The 23,487-nt window shown below is 38.1% G+C and overlaps 2 protein-coding genes across 2 annotated transcripts; one reads left to right on the top strand and one right to left on the bottom strand.

The window, feature by feature from the left end:
• Window positions 1-207: 207 nt before the first annotated feature.
• Window positions 208-6,047, top strand: LOC149620953 (uncharacterized). Its single transcript, XM_089854836.1, has 3 exons — window positions 208-4,616; window positions 4,707-5,108; window positions 5,177-6,047. The coding sequence occupies exons 1-2, from the start codon at window positions 4,451-4,453 to the stop codon at window positions 4,883-4,885; spliced, it is 345 nt and encodes a 114-aa protein (XP_089710962.1). The 5' UTR covers window positions 208-4,450; the 3' UTR covers window positions 4,886-5,108; window positions 5,177-6,047.
• Window positions 6,048-9,384: 3,337 nt separating this feature from the next.
• On the bottom strand, window positions 9,385-15,329 carry LOC149620952 (uncharacterized). The gene is made up of 5 exons (XM_089854655.1): window positions 13,700-15,329; window positions 11,582-13,636; window positions 11,111-11,168; window positions 10,160-10,500; window positions 9,385-10,055 (listed from the first exon to the last, which is right to left on the bottom strand). Exons 1-5 carry the CDS (start codon window positions 15,327-15,329, stop codon window positions 9,385-9,387), a joined length of 4,755 nt encoding a protein of 1,584 aa, XP_089710781.1.
• Window positions 15,330-23,487: the final 8,158 nt, after the last annotated feature.

Below are 23,487 nucleotides of genomic sequence, written 5' to 3'. Positions count from 1 at the left end.
GCGCTCTCTTCTTCTAGGGGTTTTCGTTGTTAATTTAAAGATTAATAGGGACTTGGCAATTCGGGCTTAACTCCGCCCCCAGCGCCATTATGGTATGTTTTTTAACAGAATGAAAGCTATATAAGCCCCTCCTCCTGGTATGTTTTTTAGCACTAGTGGAAGGTAGACTGACGTTGCATGACGTAGTACTGCCAAGTCCCTATTGTAAATTTAATTCGATTTTTGTGTTAAGATGGTTATAATAGCTTCTCCCCCATCGTCTGCTTTGCAGTCTGCTGAGGGCGGGAAAGTACAGGCCTAAAAAGTGTGCTCAGCTAGTCAGCATGGCCAGTCAAGGCAATCCCAACTTGGGATCTGCCGAAAGTAAAAAACTCTCCAATAGTACTTTTCCCACTATGTGTCGTCTGCTAGATAACACCCTTTGGCTAGATTGACTTGGCTTTCGACCTAGGCGGTAAAATAGAGTAGTAATTCGACAAATCAAAAAACTAGGCGGTAAAATCCAAAAAAACCATGATCAAAGCTAAATAACGACTTCATTTGAATATAATAACGCAAGACCATTTAAATACGTTTAAATATTACAAATCAAAGTAATTAAAACGTTTCTCTCAACAAAAAACCCTGCGAAACAGTGGTGGTACAGTAGTGTATTTATTTTCGGCATATTTCGAGACCAAAAAATATAAATTAAAGCTAGTTAACGATTTGAACAAGTTTAAATTAATTTTATAAATGCTCTCTCAAATTTTTCGGGCATTTAAACCTCACTTAATTGGAATAGCTATAAATTAACTCCTACATTGTCTAACGCAATGCCATTTAAACACGTTTAAATAATACTAATCAACGTAAATTCGAACGTTTACTCTCATAAAATAACAGCGCGAAAACTTAGCGGTAAAATTGTCTCTTCACTTTCGGCATTTTCCAAAAGAAAGAAAAACACTAATTAAAACTTCTACTGGTTCTATCCAGCCATTTAACGCAAAAAATTAAATTAAGGCAATTTCTAGAAAAACCCTAATTAAAGCTAACTAACTACTTAAGATAATTGTTTTCAAATACCAAATAGAAACCTTGGGATGGGCCCCTTTATCACTACGTCGCTCATTCCTAGATCTAATTAGTCTATTTAAAATCTTAGTCAATCCTACACAAGATTTTTTCACCTTTGTCCATCAGTCGGTACATACTCGCGGACACAGTCGTAAACTATTCCTCAAACCCTTTAAAAGAGATTGTCTTAAGTTTTCTTTTTACCGTCGAGTCATTCCCCTATGGAATGCACTTCCTGATGAGCTAGTGTCTGTTCGTTCTATTAATATTTTTAAGAGAAAACTACGTATTCATTTAAACTTGTAAAATTATTTTTAAAATTTCAGTGTTAGAAATTCCTATTATAAGCAACCTAGTGATAAATCTTGTCAATCCTTGTGATATTTTGTAAATATGAAATTTAAAACAAAAAAAAAAAGAAGTACTATTATCAATTATCTTTTTAAGCGTGTTTTGGAGCTGTAAGGCTACTAAGCCCTAGCCTTAAATAAATAAATAAACCTGGAAAAAAAAAAAAAAAAAAAAAAATCGTTTTGCCCGTTGTACCGAACCACGTAGCACATAAATTGACAACAATGACGATTAAAATAATTTTACAATTAACTTTAATCATTCTCGGCGTATTAATATTCCAATTTAAACATCAATTCAGTAGAGAATTCGCTTAATACCGACCAAGTTTCAACATCGTCTAATGCAAATGCCTTTACACACCTTTAATCATTAATTACCAAATTTAATTATACTTAAATGACTTCGTTACGATTTATCTCATTCAAATAACCCGCTACATGCCTGTCCAAACCAGACGGTAATTTAGTGTATGGACACTTTCGGCATTTTACAAAAACACGTCAGTTGCCTACTCTAGAGCCTAGATCTAGGCAACCCCATCCCTATCGCCGTGAAACAAATCGATAGAAAAATCCCTGTCCAAAGCAGGCGGTATCAAGGAGGGAGGGTAGTTTAGTTAGCTTTATTTAGTTTCTGAAACGGACTTAAATAACCTACTTTAATTGCGACGTTTATTGGAGTTTTGGAACTCTTAAATTTTACCATACAAAATGTTCTTCCGAAACTCACTATTTTACCCCTAAAAGCGGAAGCGAATTTAGCCAAAAGTCTTAAAATGTTTTAGCAGACGACGCATAGGACTATTTCTATTATTTTAGAATTGATGGCGTTTTCCTTTGGGCCAGTTTTCCGTTGCTGCCTCAGGCGGCAAAAAATCCGAATTTGACGCTATGCTGCTACCGGATCAAACAAATTATTGACAATCGCAAATGTCAATGGAACATTCCCATGAAAGTGACATATTTTTTCATTGTCCAATGGAACACTCTTTTCGTCTGACTTAGGTAGGAAATAGCTGTGCTCAGGAGAAGCTAGGTATTATACTAGTAAACGCTGCGTACTCCATTGGTAGGGTGTAAAATTCGAATCATGAACCGATAAATGCAAGTTTGCCATGTAAATCCATTGGTGTTACGATCACGTGATCGTGACGACACAATAAATGTTGTAGTATGCATATTCCATTGGAAAAATGTCACATTCCCATCGCCCTAATTGCCGGAACAAAATCGTGAAAGCCGAATTTCCCTTCCGAAAAGTAGTTCAGTTCAGTTCTACTCAATTTGGAGCTTGCGCAGTGCCGTTCTTTGATCATTTTTGATGCACTTTACCACACCCACTTTGCTTTTCGACCTTTGGGATATCCAACTGGGCCTAGGCTTTACCAACGCCATCTACATTTTTTCTAGGGACATGAATATGCCTGATTATTTCACGATCGCTCCGCGTTGATTACATCACTACTTAGCATGCCGACGTTCGAGCAGACGATAATTATGAAACGATAGCCCATGAAATTGTATTCCAATGGACTTTTTAAGCGCCATGTTTCGAATTATTATTGCCGTGTTGGCAACTCAGTAGTGCTGGCATGGCGCTGGGAGTTCAAGGCTAATTTTACCAATGGAGCATGCACCGCGTCTCATCACTACTGAGCTTAAACCATTGGAATACGCAAAGGTTTTTCGAGCGCCTCCGGCAGTAAAAAATCTGACCAAAGGAAAACGCCATGAGAGTGTGTATTCTCACCCCCGGGTGGAAATAGCCTACGCGCTATTCTCACCCCCCCCCGGGTGAAAATAGCTTATACGCTATTCTCACCCCCTCCCGGGTGAAAATAGCTTATACCCTATTCTCACCCCCCCTACCACGTGACCTCCCGCGTAACGCCATGCGGCCAGAGAGAATTTAGAAGGGGAGTGGAAGCAGAGAGATTTTAGAAGGGGAGTAGAAGCAGAGAGAATTTAGAAGGGGAGTGGAAGCAGAGAGAATTTAGAAGGGGAGTGGAAGCAGAGAGAATTTAGAAGGGGAGTGGAAGCAGAGAGAATTTAGAAGGGGAGTGGAAGCAGAGAGAATTTAGAAGGGGAGTGGAAGCAGAGAGAATTTAGAAGGGGAGTGGAAGCAGAGAGAATTTAGAAGGGGAGTAGAAGCAGAGAGAATTTAGAAGGGGAGTGGAAGCAGAGAGAATTTAGAAGGGGAGTGGAAGGAGTGGTTTGGAATGCAGCGCAACGTCGTCTGCTAAACGTTATCTAGGCAGGTCGATTTCCGGTATGATGCGTTTGTAACGGAGAGATTTTAGAACACGTGACCGGAAACTCGCCTACCCCAAAAAGCTCATCGCGACATCTTGTTTGGGCGTCATCACCTTTAATAGAGTCAAAGGGGGGCCTTCCACTCCCCTTCTAAATTCTCTCTGGTGGAAGGAGTGGTTTGGAATGCATCGCAACGTCGTCTGCTAAAACGATTTATCTCAAGCATGAACGAAATAGTGAACAATCCAGGACTTAACAGCCGTACCTTTGCACGTACAAACCGAGACATCCACTAGTTGTAACAAAAAGGGGGTGGAAAGATAGGCGGAGGGGATGGAAGTTTGAGAGAGAAAAATAAATTGGGGACAAATTAAGCTGTAATTTCCGTTTTTGCTAACGCCATCTGCGGGTGAACAAATAAAGTATAATATTTGAAATTTTGAAATCTAATGGCGTAAAACGTTATCTCCTGTTCAATTTTCTTCAAATTATTGAAATTTGGTCGTTATTTAAGTAAAATGGTTAAGAATAAGCACTGTGTGTTTCCAAACTGAATCAGTGATAATCGGTATTTACAGCTTACCTCATTTCTCCCTATTTACATAAACCACATTCTATATTTCGTGTATGCCACTCTCTCACGTGACCTTTAATTCTGTCCCTAAAATGACGTAGTTCCGCTGGCGCGAATTTGTCTCAACAGGGGGAACTACTAGTCGCTTGTTACACATAGTGGACGGGTTTTTTCATTAAAGGCATGTCCTGGATTGTTCACTATTTCGTTCATGTCTCAAGAGAACACCGGAATTAATTTAAAACTTAGGGAAGGTTTTCATCCTTGTATCATCATGGATGGACGTTCAAAGTCGAAATCGAAATTCGGAGTGGTCATCAATCGAAGTACTTCATTTAAAAGGAATGGTCATAAAAGTCAAAATTCAAGCCAAATAGGTATGTATCCTAATAACCAAGGCACGCAATCATCTTAAAATTCCTAGTGTTAATTTAAAATTAATTCCTTTCAATGTGCAACTGATTTAGCCGCTAAAACTCGAGCCAAACTGAAGCATGCGCTGGCTCTTAACAAAGATATAGCAAAAGCGCACTCTTTATTAAAATTAGAAAACCCCGTCCTTAAATCTCAACTGACTAATTTATATGCCACAGAACTTAAATTTACACAGCTGCAACGGCAACTATTAGTATGCTCTTATGATTAAACTCTAATAAACTCATACGGGGACTTATTAATTATTATTATTATCGATTAACATTGGGTAATAAAACCACTTATGAACACGGTTAGCCAATCACTCTTACAGTCTGTTCGTGAACATTGTAATGCCATGAGCATACTTTAGAAAATCGATAATAACCAGCAAATATACTGGAACCATACATCATCGAACTCCATTAACTTAAAGTAAACCATCAAAATCCACAGTAATTAAATTTTGAAAGCCTTGTTTAATATCTTATATTATATAACCCTGTTTTAAAAAACGACTTAGATTGGAAGTGGAGGTAAATGATCCTAAACCCAAACTGTTTCATGGCCAACCTATGAGGAAGCCATATTTTCAAAAACTTTATACAATCGAAGAAACAGTATCGCAGGCTGCGGCTGCACTTTCCTCCAATGCAGATTTCTTCTCATCCAAGAACAGTGTCCCTATTGATGAAGATATGACTGAAATTTACGATGTTTCACTTTTTAAAGCCAAAACAATGCCGATTGTTGCAAAGAAGAAAATTGGAAAAACTGTCCCGAACGTTCCTAAAAAGGGACAAACATCTCTGGCCTTCAAAGATGCACTGCAGAATCAAACGTGTCACTTAACTCCAAATCCACTTCAGCAACACTTATCAAGCGCTACTACGGCTCTCGCGCGGTTTTTAAAGCTACACCCACTGAGACGACTAATCACGAAGCGTGGGACATGGAATTGAAATCGATGATTTAAAAAACTATTGTCGAATCGGATAAGAATAAGAAGCAAGCTTTGTCAGGCAATGATGTCGGAAAAATTAATCCCAAAGATAAAGTTACTTCTACTCAGTTGTTGATTCGTTTTTACAATTTTTAACAATGATAGTCTTATTTTTTTTATATTTAATATTAATTAATTTATATTTAATTTAAATAAGTTGCCTATTGAAATTTTAAATGATTCATTTTTAAAATTTTTAACACTGATTGTCTTATTCTTTTTTATATTTAATATTAATTAATTTATATTTAATTTAAATAAGTTGCCTATTGAAATTTTAAATGATTCGTTTTTAAAATTTTTAACACTGATTGTCTTATTCTTTTTTATATTTAATATTAATTAATTTATATTTAATTTAAATAAAATTCAACCAATTGATTTTAGTATTCATGGAAATGTTTTGATTTTGAAATTTCGTGGGTTATTCTATGTTCACCCGGGGTAGACTTCACTGGGCGGTGAAAATAGCAGCCAAGCTATTTTCACCCTACCGCAGCCCTTACCTCAATTCTTAGTCACGTGGTAGGGTGGATATAGCCTCTACGCTATTTTCACCTAGGGTAGGAATAGGCTTCCGCCTATTTCTACCTGGGGGGGGGTGAGAATAGTGACACTCAAAAATAAAATTAAACGACGTAAAAACACAATAAATCAGCATAAAAAACCTGAATAAAAAATAAAACAGCATAAAAAACCTGAATAAAAAATAAAACAGCATAAAAAACATAAACAGCATGAAAACTCAATATAGCATAATAAATGAGCATAAAAAATTAAAAATACAATAAGCCAGCATAAAACACAAAACAGCATAAAAAACTATAAGAGCATAAAAACAGTGTAAAAACACAATAAATCAGAATAAAAATACAGTAAACCAGAATAATATGTATGTATATGTTGCATCCAGACCCTGAAATTAAACTAAATTTCTTTTATTCAAATTTTGAGCGTCTGCAATAAATAAATAAATGCTTGCTTTATTTGGATATCCTTTTAAGAAAAAAATTCTTATTTACAAAAGGGTCCGATTAAATTAATTTCAAATATAGTTAAGTAATTAAATTTAAGATCCATTTAAAAAGATTCGAGTAGTCGCGTTGTCTAAAAAAGTTTTGAGATTGTGTTTAAAATTATTTATGTTTTTTTAATTGTTGGCGGTAGCTTATTCCACATATATAATGTTTGGTACTTTTAGTTCTGTAACGGGACGAAAAAGGTTCCACCGCGAAATTCGTCAATTTACCACGAGTGTTATGGGATTGATTTGTGGCGGGGAACCAGTCACTGACGTACTTGGGGGCAGTTTTATTTTTAATCTTGAACATGAATATTAGAAGGTTCATTAGGTATAACTTATTTAGGTCCATTAACTCGGCACCTTTTCTAGCTTCGGAAGCGGACGATTAATTTCGCGCAGCTATTTTGGACTAAATGTAATTTTTACGCGTGATTACGGAAGTTGGCCCAGCAGGTACGACTGATGAGATTAAACAAGATGGCCCCGGTTAGATTAAAGCTCCATTGAATGAAGTATACTTTTTTGTTTTAATCTATGAACTTCTGACAGTGTATGTGGATAAGTAAAAGAATACGCGTGAGGAAATTTTGGTTTTCGTGGTTTTGAGGTTGCCAAAGGATAGAAATCCAAGATAATCTTATTAATTAGATTAATTACAATTATTTTGAATTCGTTTCGCGTTAGGAGACCTTGATAATTAAAATAAAAGCGTTCAAAGTGAAAAAATAATCTTTTTGAGGGAGCCTAAGGTTACGAAATCTCTAAAAAGACGTTGAATAACTATTCTAGATGTTGAATACGACGTTTCCCATCATGATTAGCCGTTATGAATCGGTTATTTGAGTTAATTTATTCTTAATTAGTGAAACAGACTCAAAGTTGCCAGGCTAACTAAAGTACGCATTTTTTTACGCAGCATCAGCGCCTTCTGTCGCTAATTTCCCCCAAGTACGCGGGTCCCTAAGGGCGATTTTCGTAAAATATTGTGGAAAAAATAACTTCGAAAGTTAAAAGGGATGTTTTTGATTGATACTGCTTGTTTATATTCGATTAACTAAAACGGTAGGGTTTCGGTAAGAGTAAATAAGCCCAAAAATCATTTTAGAGCAAAATCAAGCACACCATTCGATAGAGCGTAAAATTTAGATCTAAAATAACGGAGTGTCTATTTCTGCCCGAAACCCGGGCAGAAATAGCCTATAGTCGACTAAATCTGCCCGGGTCCCGGACAGAAATAGCCGCCCATTTATAGCAGACTAAAACTGCCCGGGTTCAGGGCAGAAATAGCAATTTAACTAAGGACCACTATTTCTGCCCAAGGGCATAAATAAGGATTAACCTATATACAGCTATATATGCCCGGGTTTCCGAAATTTGGAAACCCGGGTAGAAATAGACGGCCCACAGTGGAGTGGCTATTTTTGCCCGGGTTAAAAATCCGGGCAGAAATAGCCCTGAAACATTAGTCGGCTATTTATGCCCGGGTAGCCAAAAATTAATTCAAGCCCGGGCAGAAATAGACGGTCCACTGTGGGCCGTCTATTTCTGCCCGGGTGATCAAGTGTTCTTTCCAGCCCGGGCAGAAATAGTCGCCCATTTATGGATGGCTATTTCTGCCCGGGTGATCAAGTGTTCTTTCCAACCCGGGCAGAAATAGTGGCCCATTGATGGATGGCCATTTCTGCCCGGGTGATCAAGTGTTCTTTCCAACCCGGGCAGAAATAGTCTCCCTTTTATGGATGGCTATTTCTGCCCGGGTGAACAAGTGTTCTTTCCAACCCGGGCAGAAATAGTCTCCCATTTATGGATGGCTATTTCTGCCCGGGTGCTCGAGTGTTCTTTCCAACCCGGGCAGAAATAGTCGCCCATTTATGGATGGCTATTTCTGCCCGGGTGAACAAGTGTTCTTTCCAACCCGGGCAGAAATAGTCTCCCTTTTATGGATGGCTATTTCTGCCCGGGTGCTCGAGTGTTCTTTCCAACCCGGGCAGAAATAGTGGCCCATTGATGGATGGCTATTTCTGCCCGGGTGCTCATGTGTTAACATATTTTTTGCGATGACAAGAACCCTTCTATAAGCAAAATAAAGCAAACTCCATTTATTTAATTATGTGATTAACCGTAAAGCAGATCTACAATAGGACAGGCTTAATGGATATGTTTTCCCCACCTGCCAACCTCGAAAAAAAAAAAAAATACTAAACTAAACCTAAGTTTACTTTCTCAACCATGCAGTTTTTCTCTCGCATCGTCGTATAGATTATGAGTCCATAATTTGCCTAGGCTATTTATCAAATACCGCGTACATTACCAATTTATATCTTACCGTAATTTTAGAATTGTAATTTACCGTGGTAAAATTTTAAAAATGTTTGGTAATTTAACGTGGTGAATGTCCCTTTTTGCTTCATTCATTTTACCTTTTAAATCGTCATACAGCTGGATTATTGAAGTATTTTTATGACATTTACGTATATGTGCGGTTTAGATATTACCCATAGATTATCTCCCCATAAATTGGAGAAAATAAGACCCTGAGTTTTCATTGGTGTCGATAGTTCTATTCTTGGGTTATATCTGTCCAACCTATATAAACTACAGTCGAAGCTAAAATCAGATACTAAATTATATTTTTTATTAATACTTATATTTATATTATGAACAAAGTTACAGGCTTTTGAGAAAATGCGAAATGCGCTTATAATCATTTTATTGCTATCGGTACACTTTCTTCAGACGAATTTAAAGCGCACTTGAAATCACATCGCCATTCATAAAATCTGGATGGCTTTTTCTTTGATCTTAAACACTCTTCATGGTACCATTCGTGACAAATGTCACAACAGTACATTTTTTTCCCATCTTCAGGTTTACGACACACACAATAAACCAGCTCGTACACTCCTTCATGATAAATATTTATTGTTAAATTGTTAACTTTCGTGTAATGGAATGGTGTGAATTTGCTTTGAGTGAGACACATATGTAAGTGCCTCCTCATTGCGTCATTCTCGACTTGGTAGGTGAAAGCACCAGGGTTGAGGTTGAGGCAACTGTTAAAGGCATTGGCAACAGCATGGGCTCCACATTCTACTTCAACTTGTTGCGTAACTCTAACGCATTTAAGAACTATCTTGCTAATCTTTGAATTTTTGAACTGTGCACTTAGTCTCGATATTATTTCCGGTATTCTTACAGTACCGTTTAGAGAGTCGTAAACGGATATTTCAGCTTGACCATTGCTGTAATAGCCAGCTACACATATGTAATGGTCATCAATTCCCAAAATTTGAACTAGATAACCTTCATCCTCCACGGTGTTAACAATGAATGGTATTTTTGTCGGGAAAAAGTTGTGTAGTGGTACAAACCCCGCTGTTACATTTTTAAAAGACTGCTTAAAAAGTTCTTGGGAAACATCGATGATATCGCTTGACATATAAGCGTGGCTAAGAACGTTTTTTTTTCATGTTCTTTACTGAGGTGAAAGGGTTTTTCGATCCATAGATTTTCCTTTGCGTAAGAAATTTTGGAAATGTAAGCGACTTCCTCACGTGCCATTCTAACTGGAGTTCTTGGCTTTCGATTTCGAAGCAACCGTATTGGACTTCGAAACTCCGTTCGCGCATTATCACCAGCTTTCTTTTTTTCCACACCCATTACGGTTTGGTGTATACCTTTTGGTCTAACTCGTCCTTTCAAAATCATGGGTTCTTTAATAAGTGAAATGATGTTTTTCATACTATTAGCTGAATTTCTTCTTTCATGGTCCAAATCAACCTTTTTAACACGTTCTATAGCTGATTTAGCTTTGGGAGAGCTTTAATAAATTAGAAGATACGGTTCCGACGGACTGAAACATCGGTCCCATAAGCGCGGTTGAGTTCGTATCGGTGTTGGTAGGTGAAAAAATAGAAACGGTACAAACGGGTAAAACTTAACAGAATCTAATGATTTATTCGTCCTTTAAGAATTAAAAATCGCACTTGATTTATTGTTTCATGTCTAATTCACGCACAGTTTATTTTTAACTTTTTGGTTTAAATTCGCACAAAATTACGCCTTATAAAAGCACTAATTTTTCTTATTAATCTTAAAAATGCTCAAAAGTTTCTTTTATTTCTAGGGCTTTTTAGGGCCAAGCGCACACAAAATTTAACCTTAAACCACTTACAGGTTGCTCAGTTAGTCCTTTTTCTTGGGCCTTTTTAAGGGGGCCTAGCGCGCTCACAAATTTTCTAGCCAACTTACTTGTTGGACTGCTCGAGAGATTCTACTTTTTTCTTTTTATTTTTTGGTAGCTACTGGTTTTTTTTCTTAGGTGTATTTTTGGACCCACAATTCCTTTCTACAAAGGGCTTTTTTTCTTGTTGGCTCAAATCTTTAAAAAAACACCTGTTTTGGGCAAACATACCCGCACTAGCACTGACGTAGGGGTTTTTTTATTTTTACCTACGTTGAAGGGTTTTTTACGGTTATTCACCGATTCTGATAGAGAAAAACATGTTTACAAAGGGAATGTCGAAAACGACTTGAAAGGAAGGAAAAGTACAAAAATAGCACCATGACAAATTTTAAAAATATTAACAATGAACATTGCTCTTAACAAACTTAATATTTACAAGTTAAAGCATTGATTTTTACAAGTTAAAGCATTGATTACAAGCAAATTTACAACAAAATATTCCTAAATCAAAACACTTAAAATTTTAACAAAATCATTCAATTATTATTATCAAAAACTTTATACAAATTAACTAACTTCTAGGTCGCCCCTAAAATATCTCATTATTTTACACACTCCCCGCCCTTGAACTGTCTATACAGTTCAAGACAAAGCCTCTTTTTTTTTTACAGTTCTAAGTTATATAATAACTGGACGGGTCTCCTAAGTTTGTTACCATTGGATAATCTTACTAAACAAGATCGTACTATGCCATCGCGCCCTTTCGTTAGTTCTTGCACAACAGCCAACTTCCACATACACCGTGGACTTTTAGTATCTTCAATTAAAACTACATCTCCTGTTTGGAGTTCTTTGGTCGGTTGACTTTTGATTAATTTGAGATGATGAGCGGATCTAAGTTCTAGAAGATAATTATCTTTCCATCTAACCCAAAATCTGTCTAAAAGCGCTTGGCGATATTTTAATCGCTTCACTAATTCCCTTTTGCCGGCCGGTGGGAGCTCGCTAGTGGAATATACTTGTGATGGAAGTACGGTTAGGCGCTTGCCCACCAAAAAATGGGAAGGCGTAAGGGGTTGCGGCTCCCCAGGACTATCATAAACAAACGTAATCCGTCTAGAGTTTATAGTTGCTTCTATCTCTACGAGGAGAGTCTCAATTTCTTCATAGGTGAGGAGGGCTTGTCCAAGGACTTTCCTTAAGGAGGTTTTGACCGATTTTACCATTCTCTCCCAAAACCCTCCCCACCATGCTCCGCGCTCTGCGATGTATTTCCAAGAGATTTTTAGGCCTCCCAGAAATTCGGTTACTTTTGGACTTCTTATATTGTTTAGCAAAATTTTTAAATCCTCATCCGCTCTTTTGAAGGTCGCGGCATTGTCACTATAGATAACTCGCACTATGCCGCGCCTAGCTATAAATCTTCTGAAAGACATGAGGAAACTTTCAGTGGTCAAATCGGTGACCAATTCTAAATGGACCGCCCTTGTCACCGCGCACGTGTATAGGGCGATGTAACATTTCTTGTTTGGCTTCACGTAGAGGGGGCCCGCGTGGTCGATGCCACAGATCTCGAATGGAGGAGAAGGATTTATCCTGACATCTGGCAACGGAGCCATGACTGCCGTCGTTGGCTTTGCACGGAATATTTTGCACCGCGGGCATGACGTGATTATTTTCTTGATCAGTTGTCTCCCTCTAGGTATCCATAATTGCTCACGCGTTTCCACTAATACGTCATTCAGGCCAGCGTGTTTTAGTCTGATATGATTCGAATAGCCTATTAAGTACGCTATATGATGGCTCGGCGAGAGCAGCCATGGGTGCTTCTCCCTGTATGACATTTTCGCCGCGCCGAGACGCCCACCCACACAAAGTAACCCGAGATCATCGAGCTTCGGGTCCAAGGACCGGATTGGTGATTGTTTAGGGACATCTTCTCCCTTCTCTAAGTTTATAATCTCGTCTGGATAGCTTTCACTCTGCGCATTTCTAATCCAGTACCTTTCCGCGGCTTCTAGCTCTTTTGTATTTAGCACCCCTTTTGTTTTGTCATCTTTTGCTCTAATATTGTTTACGAATCGGAATATCCACGCGGTCAATCGCACGACTAGCTGTAGGCTACTGTATTTCTTGATATCGAAGACCGTTTCTCTGGATTTCGCGACTGAATTTATGTTTACCATAAACTCTCTCGTTGACGCTCTAAGCTCGCACGTGGCTTCTTTAGGTACTGTTTCTGTTTGCACGAAATTTTCAATTGGACAATTTTCTTCCTGAAGCCATTGTGGCCCGTGCCACCATAAATCGCACGAAGCGATATCTTTTAACGATTTTCCGCGTGTAGGGAGATCGGCCGGGTTTTCTGTTCCCGCAACGTGATTCCATGACTTAGGGTCAGTACGCGCCTGAATTTCTCGGACTCTATTTTGCACAAACGGCTTCCAGCGATTAGCTTCTCCGCGAATCCAACACAATGCGATGGTGGAGTCGGTCCACATTTGTATTTTGTCCAGTTTTACTGTTAGCGTTTCAACTAAGCTATTAGCTAACCTGGCACCGATAACGGCTGCCATCAATTCTAATCTTGGCACTTTTAAACATTGTGATTTTAACTCTTTTTTCAGTGGGGCGACCTTGGCTTTAGAAGCCACTAAAACAGTACTAACTAATCCATTTGCATATACATTTTTCAAATAAAAAACTGAGGCATACGCAATTACGCTCGCATCTACAAAACCGTGTAGCTCAATTGAGATAGGCGGTTCGTCTGAACAATTTTGAAAATAAAATCTGGGAACTTTAATTTTAATTAAGTTTCTTAACTCTGTGCACCATGAATTAAACTTTTCGGAGAACTCAAGCCCTAATTCTGCGTCCCAGTTTATTTTATTTTCCCATAATTCTTGCAAGAGCATCTTGGCAGAGATTGTAAACTGGGTAATAAAACCCAGGGGGTCAAAAATCCTGGCTACGGCTTTTAAAACCCACCTTTTAGTATTTAATCTGTTTAGTAAAAACGTTAAGAGCGGCTCCACATCAAACATTAAACAATCTCCAACTTCATCCCAGGTCAACCCTAAAACTTTGACTAGTCCTGGATTGGGTAAAGGATGGGTACCAGCTAAGCCCAAGGATTCATTGCCCCATTTTGCTCTAATTTCGGGGGAATTGCTGTGCCACTTCCTCAAATTCATACCTGCACTGGCCATGATTGCTTTAGTTTCTTTGATTAAGTTATCTGCTTCTGTTACTCCCATCCCCCCTGCTGCTAAATCATCGACGTACAAGTCTCTCAACAACGCTTCACTTGCTATGGGGTATTCGGCTAAGTATTTCTGCGCATGGACTTTAATTGTTGCGGCTAGCAAAAACGGACTAGCAGTTACGCCAAAAGGGACTCTAGTCAGCCTCAATTCTACTAAGGTTTGGTTGTCAGGACTTTCTAAACCTTTTACCCACAGAAATCTCAAAGAATCCCTGTCTCGCTCTACTATCCCTATCTGGTGAAAGGCCTTTTCAATGTCTCCTGTCACTGCAATTTTGTTTTCTCTAAAACGAACTAATATATTGAACAGCTCTGGGAGTAAATTGGGACCAGATTCTATGCAATCATTAAGTGAGGGAACGTTTTTGGCATGAGACGAACCATCATTAACAATTCTTAATTTTGTCGTGACACTTTCTACTCTGACAACCCCCCGATGAGGAAGGTAATACAGGGGTCCCTCAATCACGTGGTTTTCTGGGACTTGCTCAACAATACCCGTCTTTATTTGCTCTTGGATTATCGCGTCATAAGCTCTAAACGTAACGGGGTCTTTTCTTAGCCTTTCTAATAAGCTAAGGGTTCGCTTCTTGGCAACTTCATAGTTGTCGCCTAGATTATTCACATTATCTTTCCAGGGGAAAGAAACCTGGTACCTCCCGTTGTTAAATTGAATTGACTTTTGAAAATCCTTAATTACTTTATTTTCTGCGCTAAAATCACTAGCTTCTGAGGTATCGTTTATTCCTAAATGCTCTAAATCCCAAAATGCTTTTACTCTTTCTGACAGAAGGTCGTCCTCGCTCTCTGGCTTCACGGTAACTCTCATTACGTTAATCGCGTTAACTGCTACGCTTAGCGCTGCTCCTGCGACCTTGGTGGTACCGTGTAAGGTCCAACCAAGCTTAGGGTCAATAACAACTAACCTGTCTGATAGTCTTTCTACTGGACCTTTTGCAACTGCCCAAAAATAGTCCGCGCCTATCAAAATATCTAACGGGGCTTCCGCACCTGAACTGGCTTCGCTCTCTGAATCTGACAAGGTATACCCACGTTTCTCCATCTCACTAGCAATATCCCCGCTTGGGACGGTGAAAACTCCACCACTTATTCCAGGGGTCTCCAAAGCTTCTATCGTAACTGTTTCCTCGCTACGCGCATTCTTAAGGACTACTTTTACTCTATTTCGCACCATTGTTGTTGGGACGTTACTCTCAAATTTAAAAACATTAAGTTTTTCTTCCCCAACTTTCTCTAGTCCTAGCTCTCTAGACAGTTTCTCATTGATAAAGCACCTATGGCTTCCGCCATCGAATAAACATCTAACCCCTCTTTCATTCGGAGTTTATTTGTTGCTGGATAAAATGAGATATTGTTTCTGGTTACGCAGATTTTTGTAACAATAAGTTTTATCTATCGAAGGGATATCCACAGTTAGTTATTTTTAATTATGTGTCAATTGTACTTTATTTCACTTATGTGGAAAATATAACACTAATCAGACCTCGGGGGTGCCATTTGCCAGACAGAGAAACAAAGTGAAAAACTAGACGCGACAAAAGTGACAGAGGGGTGCAAGATCGAAATAAATTGGTAACTTGTGTTCACTCAGCATCAATACGACCTTTCTAGTTTTGCGCCGAGGTTTCTACTGCATTTCAGTTGATATATTTCATCCCCTTTTGGTTGATGAGGTCGTTTTCTCATCGCCTAACGCCTTGATCAGCACTGTTTCTTTTCTTTAACACGGAGTTTTCGTAGAGGCCTTAGCATTTCATTTTTTAAGAAGTGCGCTTGAATGTTACTGTATTTTTGATACTATATTATAAATGGTATGTGTGTCGTTTTTATATTTCGTTAACAATTTTTTGTAGGAAAATTCAAGAAGAAACGTTCAACTCGGATCAAATATTCTGCTGAATATAAAAGGGGTCCACAACGTCACATTAAAAAGGGTAACGAAGAAAAACGCTTCAAATGTGATCAGTGTGACTATGGATCCACGCAGAAGGTTCATTTGATCGAACATCAACGCATTCACAGTGGCGAAAAACCCTTCAAATGTGATATGTGTAACTATGGATGCACGAAGAAGTATAATTTGATCGCACATCAACGCATTCATAGTGGTGAAAGACCCTTCACATGTGATCAGTGTGACTATAAATGCACGAAGAAGTATAATTTGATCAAACATCAACGCATTCACAGTGGTGAAAAACCCTTCAAATGTGATCAGTGTGACTATGGATCCACGCGGAAGGTTCATTTGATCGAACATCAACGCATTCACAGTGGCGAAAAACCCTTCAAATGTGATCAGTGTGACCAGAAGAAAATAGGGGAAGTACGTATTCGTACCTTTAGCTAGTGCAAGTCGTCCTTCTCTCCCAGAAACAAGCTATCGCTTTAAATTGGCCAATCAGAGATAGGCAGAGAACCGATAGAAATGTTTGAAGGTGCGCCACCATACCGTGAGAAACCGAACTACAGAGTATAGACGACGATTTCCGTCCTTCTTTCGCCCGGGTAGAATGACATTGAAAGTTATCGTTCAATTAAGAGTTAAAAATGGATAGTTCTGTCCAGTGTAATTTAGTATATCGTGAAACTAGTGACAAGAAAAGCCAGACAAGTTTTAAAGGCAAAACTAAAGGTATTCAAGTAGAATTTTCGCCAAATTCGAGTGACTCGTTAAGCCTCGGCCATAGTAAACTCAAGAAGTCAGGTACCATAACAAAATCAGCATTCAGCTGGATAGCAGACGAACCTTCGAAGAAAATAGTTACTTGTATTCATCCGCGGTTTCCCGCCAAAAAAAGCGGATATTCAGTGGCGCGAAAAAACCGATAAAGTGACGTCTCGCGAAATAGCTAAGAATACGTACTTCCCCTATTTTCTTCTGGTGTGACTATGCAAGTACACGGAAGAGTAATTTGATCAATCATCAACACATTCACACTGGTGAAAAACCCTTCAAATGTGATCAGTGTGACTATGGATCCACGCAGAAGGTTCATTTGATCGAACATGAACGCATTCACAGTGGTGAAAGACCCTTCACATGTGATCATTGTGACTATGCCAGCACAATGAAGAGTCATTTGATCAGACATCAACGCATTCACAGTGGCGAAAAACCCTTCAAATGTAATCTGTGCGACTATTCCAGCGCACAGAAGCCTAGTTTGACCATACATCAACAACGCGTACATAATGGTGGAAAACCCTTCAAATGCCATGAGTAAGACTTTAGGTGCACTGGCAAGAGTATTTTCATCAGGCATCAACGCGTTCAAAGTGGGGAAAAGCCCTTTAAATGTGCTCATTGTGACTTTACTAGCGCATGAAAGTTGGTTTTGATCACACATAATACCCTTCATAATTGAGAAAAACCCTTAAATATAAGAGTTCTTTTATCGGACATGTCCGCATTCACAGCGGTGAAATACCATTGAAATACGATTGCCGACAGTAATTGGTCTTGATATTCGATCGAATTATTCGTCATAGACGGTCACGCGTGTAGGCCCACCCTTACTCCCATTCTTTAATGAACTAAGAAAATAGCTTTCCCCCAATCAACTCTTAGTATCTTTAGAATTGTCTCTCTAGGGAGTGGTAAAATGGTGAAATTCCACGCTAAGCAAATTAGGCACATTCCCTCAGTAGGAGGAGCTATCTTCTTAAGCCACACCCCTGAACTCTTCATTTAAGGCCATCCGGTTTCTCCTTTCCATCAAAACTAGCTGAGGTTAATGACAATACCAAAAAATATATAGATATAATAAAAAGAAAACTTACACATTGTTGTTTAAACTTGTTCGCTCTGTGTAATATGAGAAATCGCCCCTTTTTCCTAAAAATTAATTAACCTTTGGATCGCCAACATCGTGCACTATACTTTCTATAAACTCATGACGTCAAGAAGCTCTTACCTAATTGGCTAGTTTCCTCGCGAAGAAGAAATGGACTTGCCCAACAAAATCTCTGTCCCCTTTACTACTGCTCCATAGGGGCAAGCTATATTTCCGTGGAGTACTTTAAATGGAGTAAAACGTAAGTTTAATTAAATTGCCTTAAACACAAGTGTACAGTCTATAATGCGTGCGAACCACCGTGTAGCCTTAGCGCCTTGTTTGACGCTGTACAACCCTAGCACATTGGAGTAAATTATTTTGCCTTGTTATATATTTTAGACCAATGACCTTGAAATTACCACAATCACTTGTTAAAGGCCAGAAAGGCCGACAAATAGTATGCCACGATATTCTGTTTGTTCTTGAAGGAGACATTTCTCACCGATTTGTCCAAATCTTTAGGAACAGACAGGAGGGGAGGCCACCATATTCTTGGTGCCAGGGAGAGTAGTGACTGTCCGCTGACAGCTTGTATAAATTTCGCCAAGGTCTAGCGTTTAACAAACAATACAAAACACAAAGTTCCAGATGAAATGAAACACACTTGCGATATACTTAATATATTTTTGAATTGATTACTAACGAATGTGTTTTGGTAGGATTATATTTTATCTGCCTAACCTAACCAACGCTGGTTTCTGACTAATTAGACCATGGGACTAAAGTAGAAAAGAAAGCCTAAGAGTGCCTAAATGGTCGTAAATCACGGAAAACCTAGTTTCCTCATAGACTTTTTAACCAAGGAGACCAACGGGAAGTAAAATACAGTTAATTGTAATTAAAAGTGATTTATATTTTACCAATTTAACCTTTTTTACCATTGAAAACAAGTAATTCTTGAAAATTAAACGATTTACATTGACGGCCAAATGACCTCGCAATTCTATACTTTAGTCGGATTAGACCTACTTAACTCTCACCAAGATTCTGTATTGTCCCGGACTGATGGTTTTAGTGGTACAATTTCGGTATGAGTGAATAAGGTCAAAAATCATTTTAGAGCAAAATCAAGCACACCACTCGATAGAGAGTAAAATTTAGATCTAAAATGGCCGCCGCATTTTTGAAATTTCCAAAAAAAAAAAAGAAAAAGAAAATCCCCCATAAGAATTGCCACCTTTTCCAAAATATTGATGTTTAACGTTATTTTAGGTTAGGTTTAGTTTGGTAAGGTTTGGTTAGGTTGGAAAAGGTGGCAAATTATTGGCCCTCTAATGTTTTCCACACTTTTTTGACCTTGTACTGCAAAATTTTCTTTTTTGGTTTTTTTTTTTTTGGAAATTTGAAAAAAGCAGGGGTTATTTTAGGGCCGTTGCTATTTCTGCCCGGGACCCGGGAAATAGCCTATAGTCGACTAAATCTGCCCGGGTCCCGGACAGAAATAGCCGCCCATTTATAGCAGACTAAAACTGCCCGGGTTCAGGGCAGAAATAGCAATTTAACTAAGGACCACTATTTCTGCCCAAGGGCATAAATAAGGATTAACCTATATACAGCTACATATGCCCGGGTTTCAGAAATTTAGAAACCCGGGCAGAAATAGACGGCCCACAGTAGAGTGGTTATTTTTGCCCGGGTTAAAAATCCGGGCAGAAATAGCCCTGAAACATTAGTCGGCTATTTATGCCCGGGTAGCCAAAAATTAATTCAAGCCCGGGCAGAAATAGACGGTCCACAGTGGGCCGTCTATTTCTGCCCGGGTGATCAAGTATTCTTTCCAGCCCGTGCAGAAATAGTCGCCCATTTATGGATGGCTATTTCTGCCCGGGTGATCAAGTGTTCTTTCCAACCCGGGCAGAAATAGTGGCCCATTGATGGATGGCTATTTCTGCCCGGGTGCTCGAGTGTTCTTTCCAACCCGGGCAGAAATAGTGGCCCATTGATCTATGGCTATTTCTGCCCGGGTGCTCATGTATTATCATATTTTTTGCGATGACAACAACCCTTTCTATAAGCAAAATAAAGCAAACTCCATTTATTTTTTTAAATTTTTAGTCTTTATAATATAAGCTAGCTATATATTTTTTCTCTTGTATTTAAATTTCAATGGAAGGGAGCGAGATCAACTTTCAATAGAACCGAAAGTTCATAGATAACTTTTGATAATTGCTAGTGCAATTATGATATCCTTGTTATAGCGATATTATATTGTCCATTTATTCCAAAATCAATTTATTTTAACAATAAATATTCTTCAAAATGTTTGCGTATCATTTTGGCTTCGTTATGCCTTTCGCCTTTTTTCCCCATACCGGATTTTTCAAAGTTTATGATGTGTGTCCCCCCACCCCCAAGTTGGCTTGAACTTTGGAAAAAGTAATAAAATAATCATAAGCCAGGCCTTGAGATTTTCGTGGGCCAAGGTTACGATATTGTATCAATAGCCTGCACTGTACTTTTCGTTGAATTTAATTTATTGTTCGTGCAAACATAAGAAATGCATGAATATTAGTGAAGTTTTCAGCAATTATAATACGCACCTAATTCCTACAAAACACATCATTTTGTTATTGGCTCAACCATCGCCCACTAAATTCTTAAAAATAGCGTATATTTGTTACATTTTAACGAGGGGAGGGCCAAAAGCCAAAAATAAAACAAAAACATTATCGTTATTACAAATATGAAACATTCTGTCGCGAAGTGATTGGCTCCTCGGTTTAGACCTCGAAAAGTCACCGTGGGAAACATTTTCCGTTTAAAAGCTGTAGAGAGGTTGAGCAAGATTTTATAAACCTAGACATCTACCAAAATAAAGCATAAATAGCAATCAAACCCAGAAGGTCCAAACTGTTTTCCAAGCATAGATCAACTAAAATTATCCATAAAACACGATTTAACGTTATAACTTTAGACTTATATATTCTAATTAAGGCGGAGTTGCCATTTCGAGTAAAGTTAACCTCTCTATAGAGATGAATCAGCTACAATAAAGTTTTTATCCGCTGCGCAATTTCAAGTTGGTTTCCCAGTTACAGCCCGGACTCCTTTTCACAACGCGAATCTTTCAGTTTCGGATTGAAAGTGTAGTTTTCCCACCTAACACGTAGTGAGCGAGAATCGAATGAGCTTTTTTGTCAAATTAAAATGACGTTAAAAGTGAATATGCTTTTTGAGGACTGGGAATCCCTCATTAAGAACCATCGTGATTATTGTGACGCTAATAATTCACCCATCTTATCGAAAGCACCGCATTCAACAACAATTGAATCAGAAAACCAAAGATCATATCGAAAGAAACCATTACCAAAGAAGCTCAAGTATGCAAAGGTGAAATATGCATGCGTGAACTATGGTTTTTATGATTCTAAAGCGTCGGGAAAACGCCAATCATCAACATACAAGAGCGGCTGCCCAGCTTTTGTGAGTTATTCCGTAAACACTAAGTTTGAAAGACTGTACATTCATTCGTTGAATTTGGAGCATAATCATGAAACGGGACCATCACTCTACCCAAACTATCCTCAAAACCGTGCTTTTCAACGCAAGAATGAAGAATCGAAAGACTTTTTTGCTGAACTAGTCCAAGTCGGAGCGGATAACAAAAAATTGCTACACAAGTCATAGCATCAGAACAACGAGTTGACTTTCCAAAGTCATTACACAATTTTAAATCTAAAGTATTATCAAAAAGCAAGGAGGATAACGCAAAAAACTCTGCTCAAAGGCTTTTAGATAAGCTTGCAAGAGACAAAGAAGCAGATACGAACATGGTAAATATTTTTGTTTTATCTATATTGTTTTCAAAATATCTTCAGATAGTTTTATTTTGTTTACAAAAAAGGAGTCAATGTCGAAGAGTGGTTATATCTAGATTGCTCTCATAAGCTTTATTATTTATTTGATACCGTATAAGCAGCGTAGTATTTGCTTCCCAGTAAGTCATTACTAGTATTTAAAATTAATAATATGCAATGCATACTATGTGCTCCTTTTATTCACGGTGTACGAATATTTTCGCGGTAATATCTATTATAAAACGTGCAAATTTTCAATTTTAAAAGCCCTTTTTCAACCAAATATAATCAAGAGTACTTGTTTCAAATGTTTTGGTTGCCGATTGTAGATCAGAAGTAAATTATATAGTGTACTTATGTAGTGTTGGAATTGAAATTTTCACATAAGCGTAGCTCTAAACCTGCCTTTAAATGTTATTTGAATCTAGTGTCTTTTTGAAACGTTATTTGGGATGACACGCATGGTTTTAACGAGTGACCTAAATTAATTCTAGGTGGTCGAGTTCGAATATGATGAAAAAAGTTTCGAGTTAACTTTTGTTTTTTGGCAAACTGGAGTTATGAGGGAATCCTTTGCAAAGTACCCTGAGCATGTCTTATGTGACGCTACGTATTGTTTGAATTTTTGTCGTATGCCTTTGTACATAATAATGGTGGTTGACGGAAATAACTTAAGCGAGATAGTAGCCTTGAGCCTAGTCAAAATGGAAACCAAAGAAGTTATATTCAAACTTTTCTCTACGTTCATAAAGCACAATCCCAACATCGATAAAATTGTGATCTTTATGGTTGATAAAGATTTTACAGAGATCAATGTCATTGAACAACTTTTCCAAAATGTAACTGTTGAAATATGCCTTTTTTATGTTCTTAAGGCAATTAAGGCCAAAATCCATTCACTAAAAATGGGCAAGTCTTCCGAGAAGAAGGCTAAAATGTACGTTCAGAACATTGCCTATTCTTTTACTGAACTTGATTTTCAAAAAAATGTGGATTCACTATTGTCCGATGAAGAGTTGAGTCGTGAATTTCTAAAATATTTCCAAGACAATTGGTTGGTGATTAAGGAGAAATGGGTAATGTTTTATCGAAGGCAACACTTCAATTTGGGAGACACAACCAACAATAGATTGGAATCTTTGAACCAAAAAATAAAATCAGCCGTTTCAAAACGTAACAACTCGCTTGACAAATTTTATGAAGAAATGAAAAGCCTTTGCTCCTACATTAACTTAATTCGAGTGCAGAGTAAATTTAATGCAAAGATGAAAAAAAAATTCCATCCCATCCTTAAAGATCCTGACATGCAGGAGGCAGCTGAAGTGATTCGGGACGTTTGCGTGCCAAATTTTTCTGAAGAAATTGTCGAAAACATGATTATTGGAATGTCAAATTACACGAGTTGCTCACCAATAGATAACAGTTCGAATTATTTGGTGAAGTACAAGAGCAGTTCAAACGCAATCTGTGATGGGAAAACATGCTCTTGTTCTAAATTTAAAATGATTGGAATTCCCTGTTTGCACATCTTTTCAGTACGAAAACATCTAAAATTATTTCCCTTTGAAATCAAAATGCTTTCTCCAAGACTAAGTAGAGAAAAATGGGTTGGAAATCTAGAAACGGAGATGGTAGTGACCCAAAGCATGGCTTTCAAATCCACATCAAGAACTTGTCAACAAAGATACGCGTCTGC

Source organism: Phalangium opilio, unplaced genomic scaffold, assembly GCF_054372755.1.
Source record: "Phalangium opilio isolate 3A_F unplaced genomic scaffold, DU_Popi_V2 ptg000209l_1, whole genome shotgun sequence".
Taxonomy (NCBI): Eukaryota; Metazoa; Arthropoda; class Arachnida; order Opiliones; family Phalangiidae; genus Phalangium; species Phalangium opilio.
The sequence above is the reverse complement of the archived record's forward strand: the minus strand, read 5'-3'. Positions and strand labels throughout refer to the sequence as shown.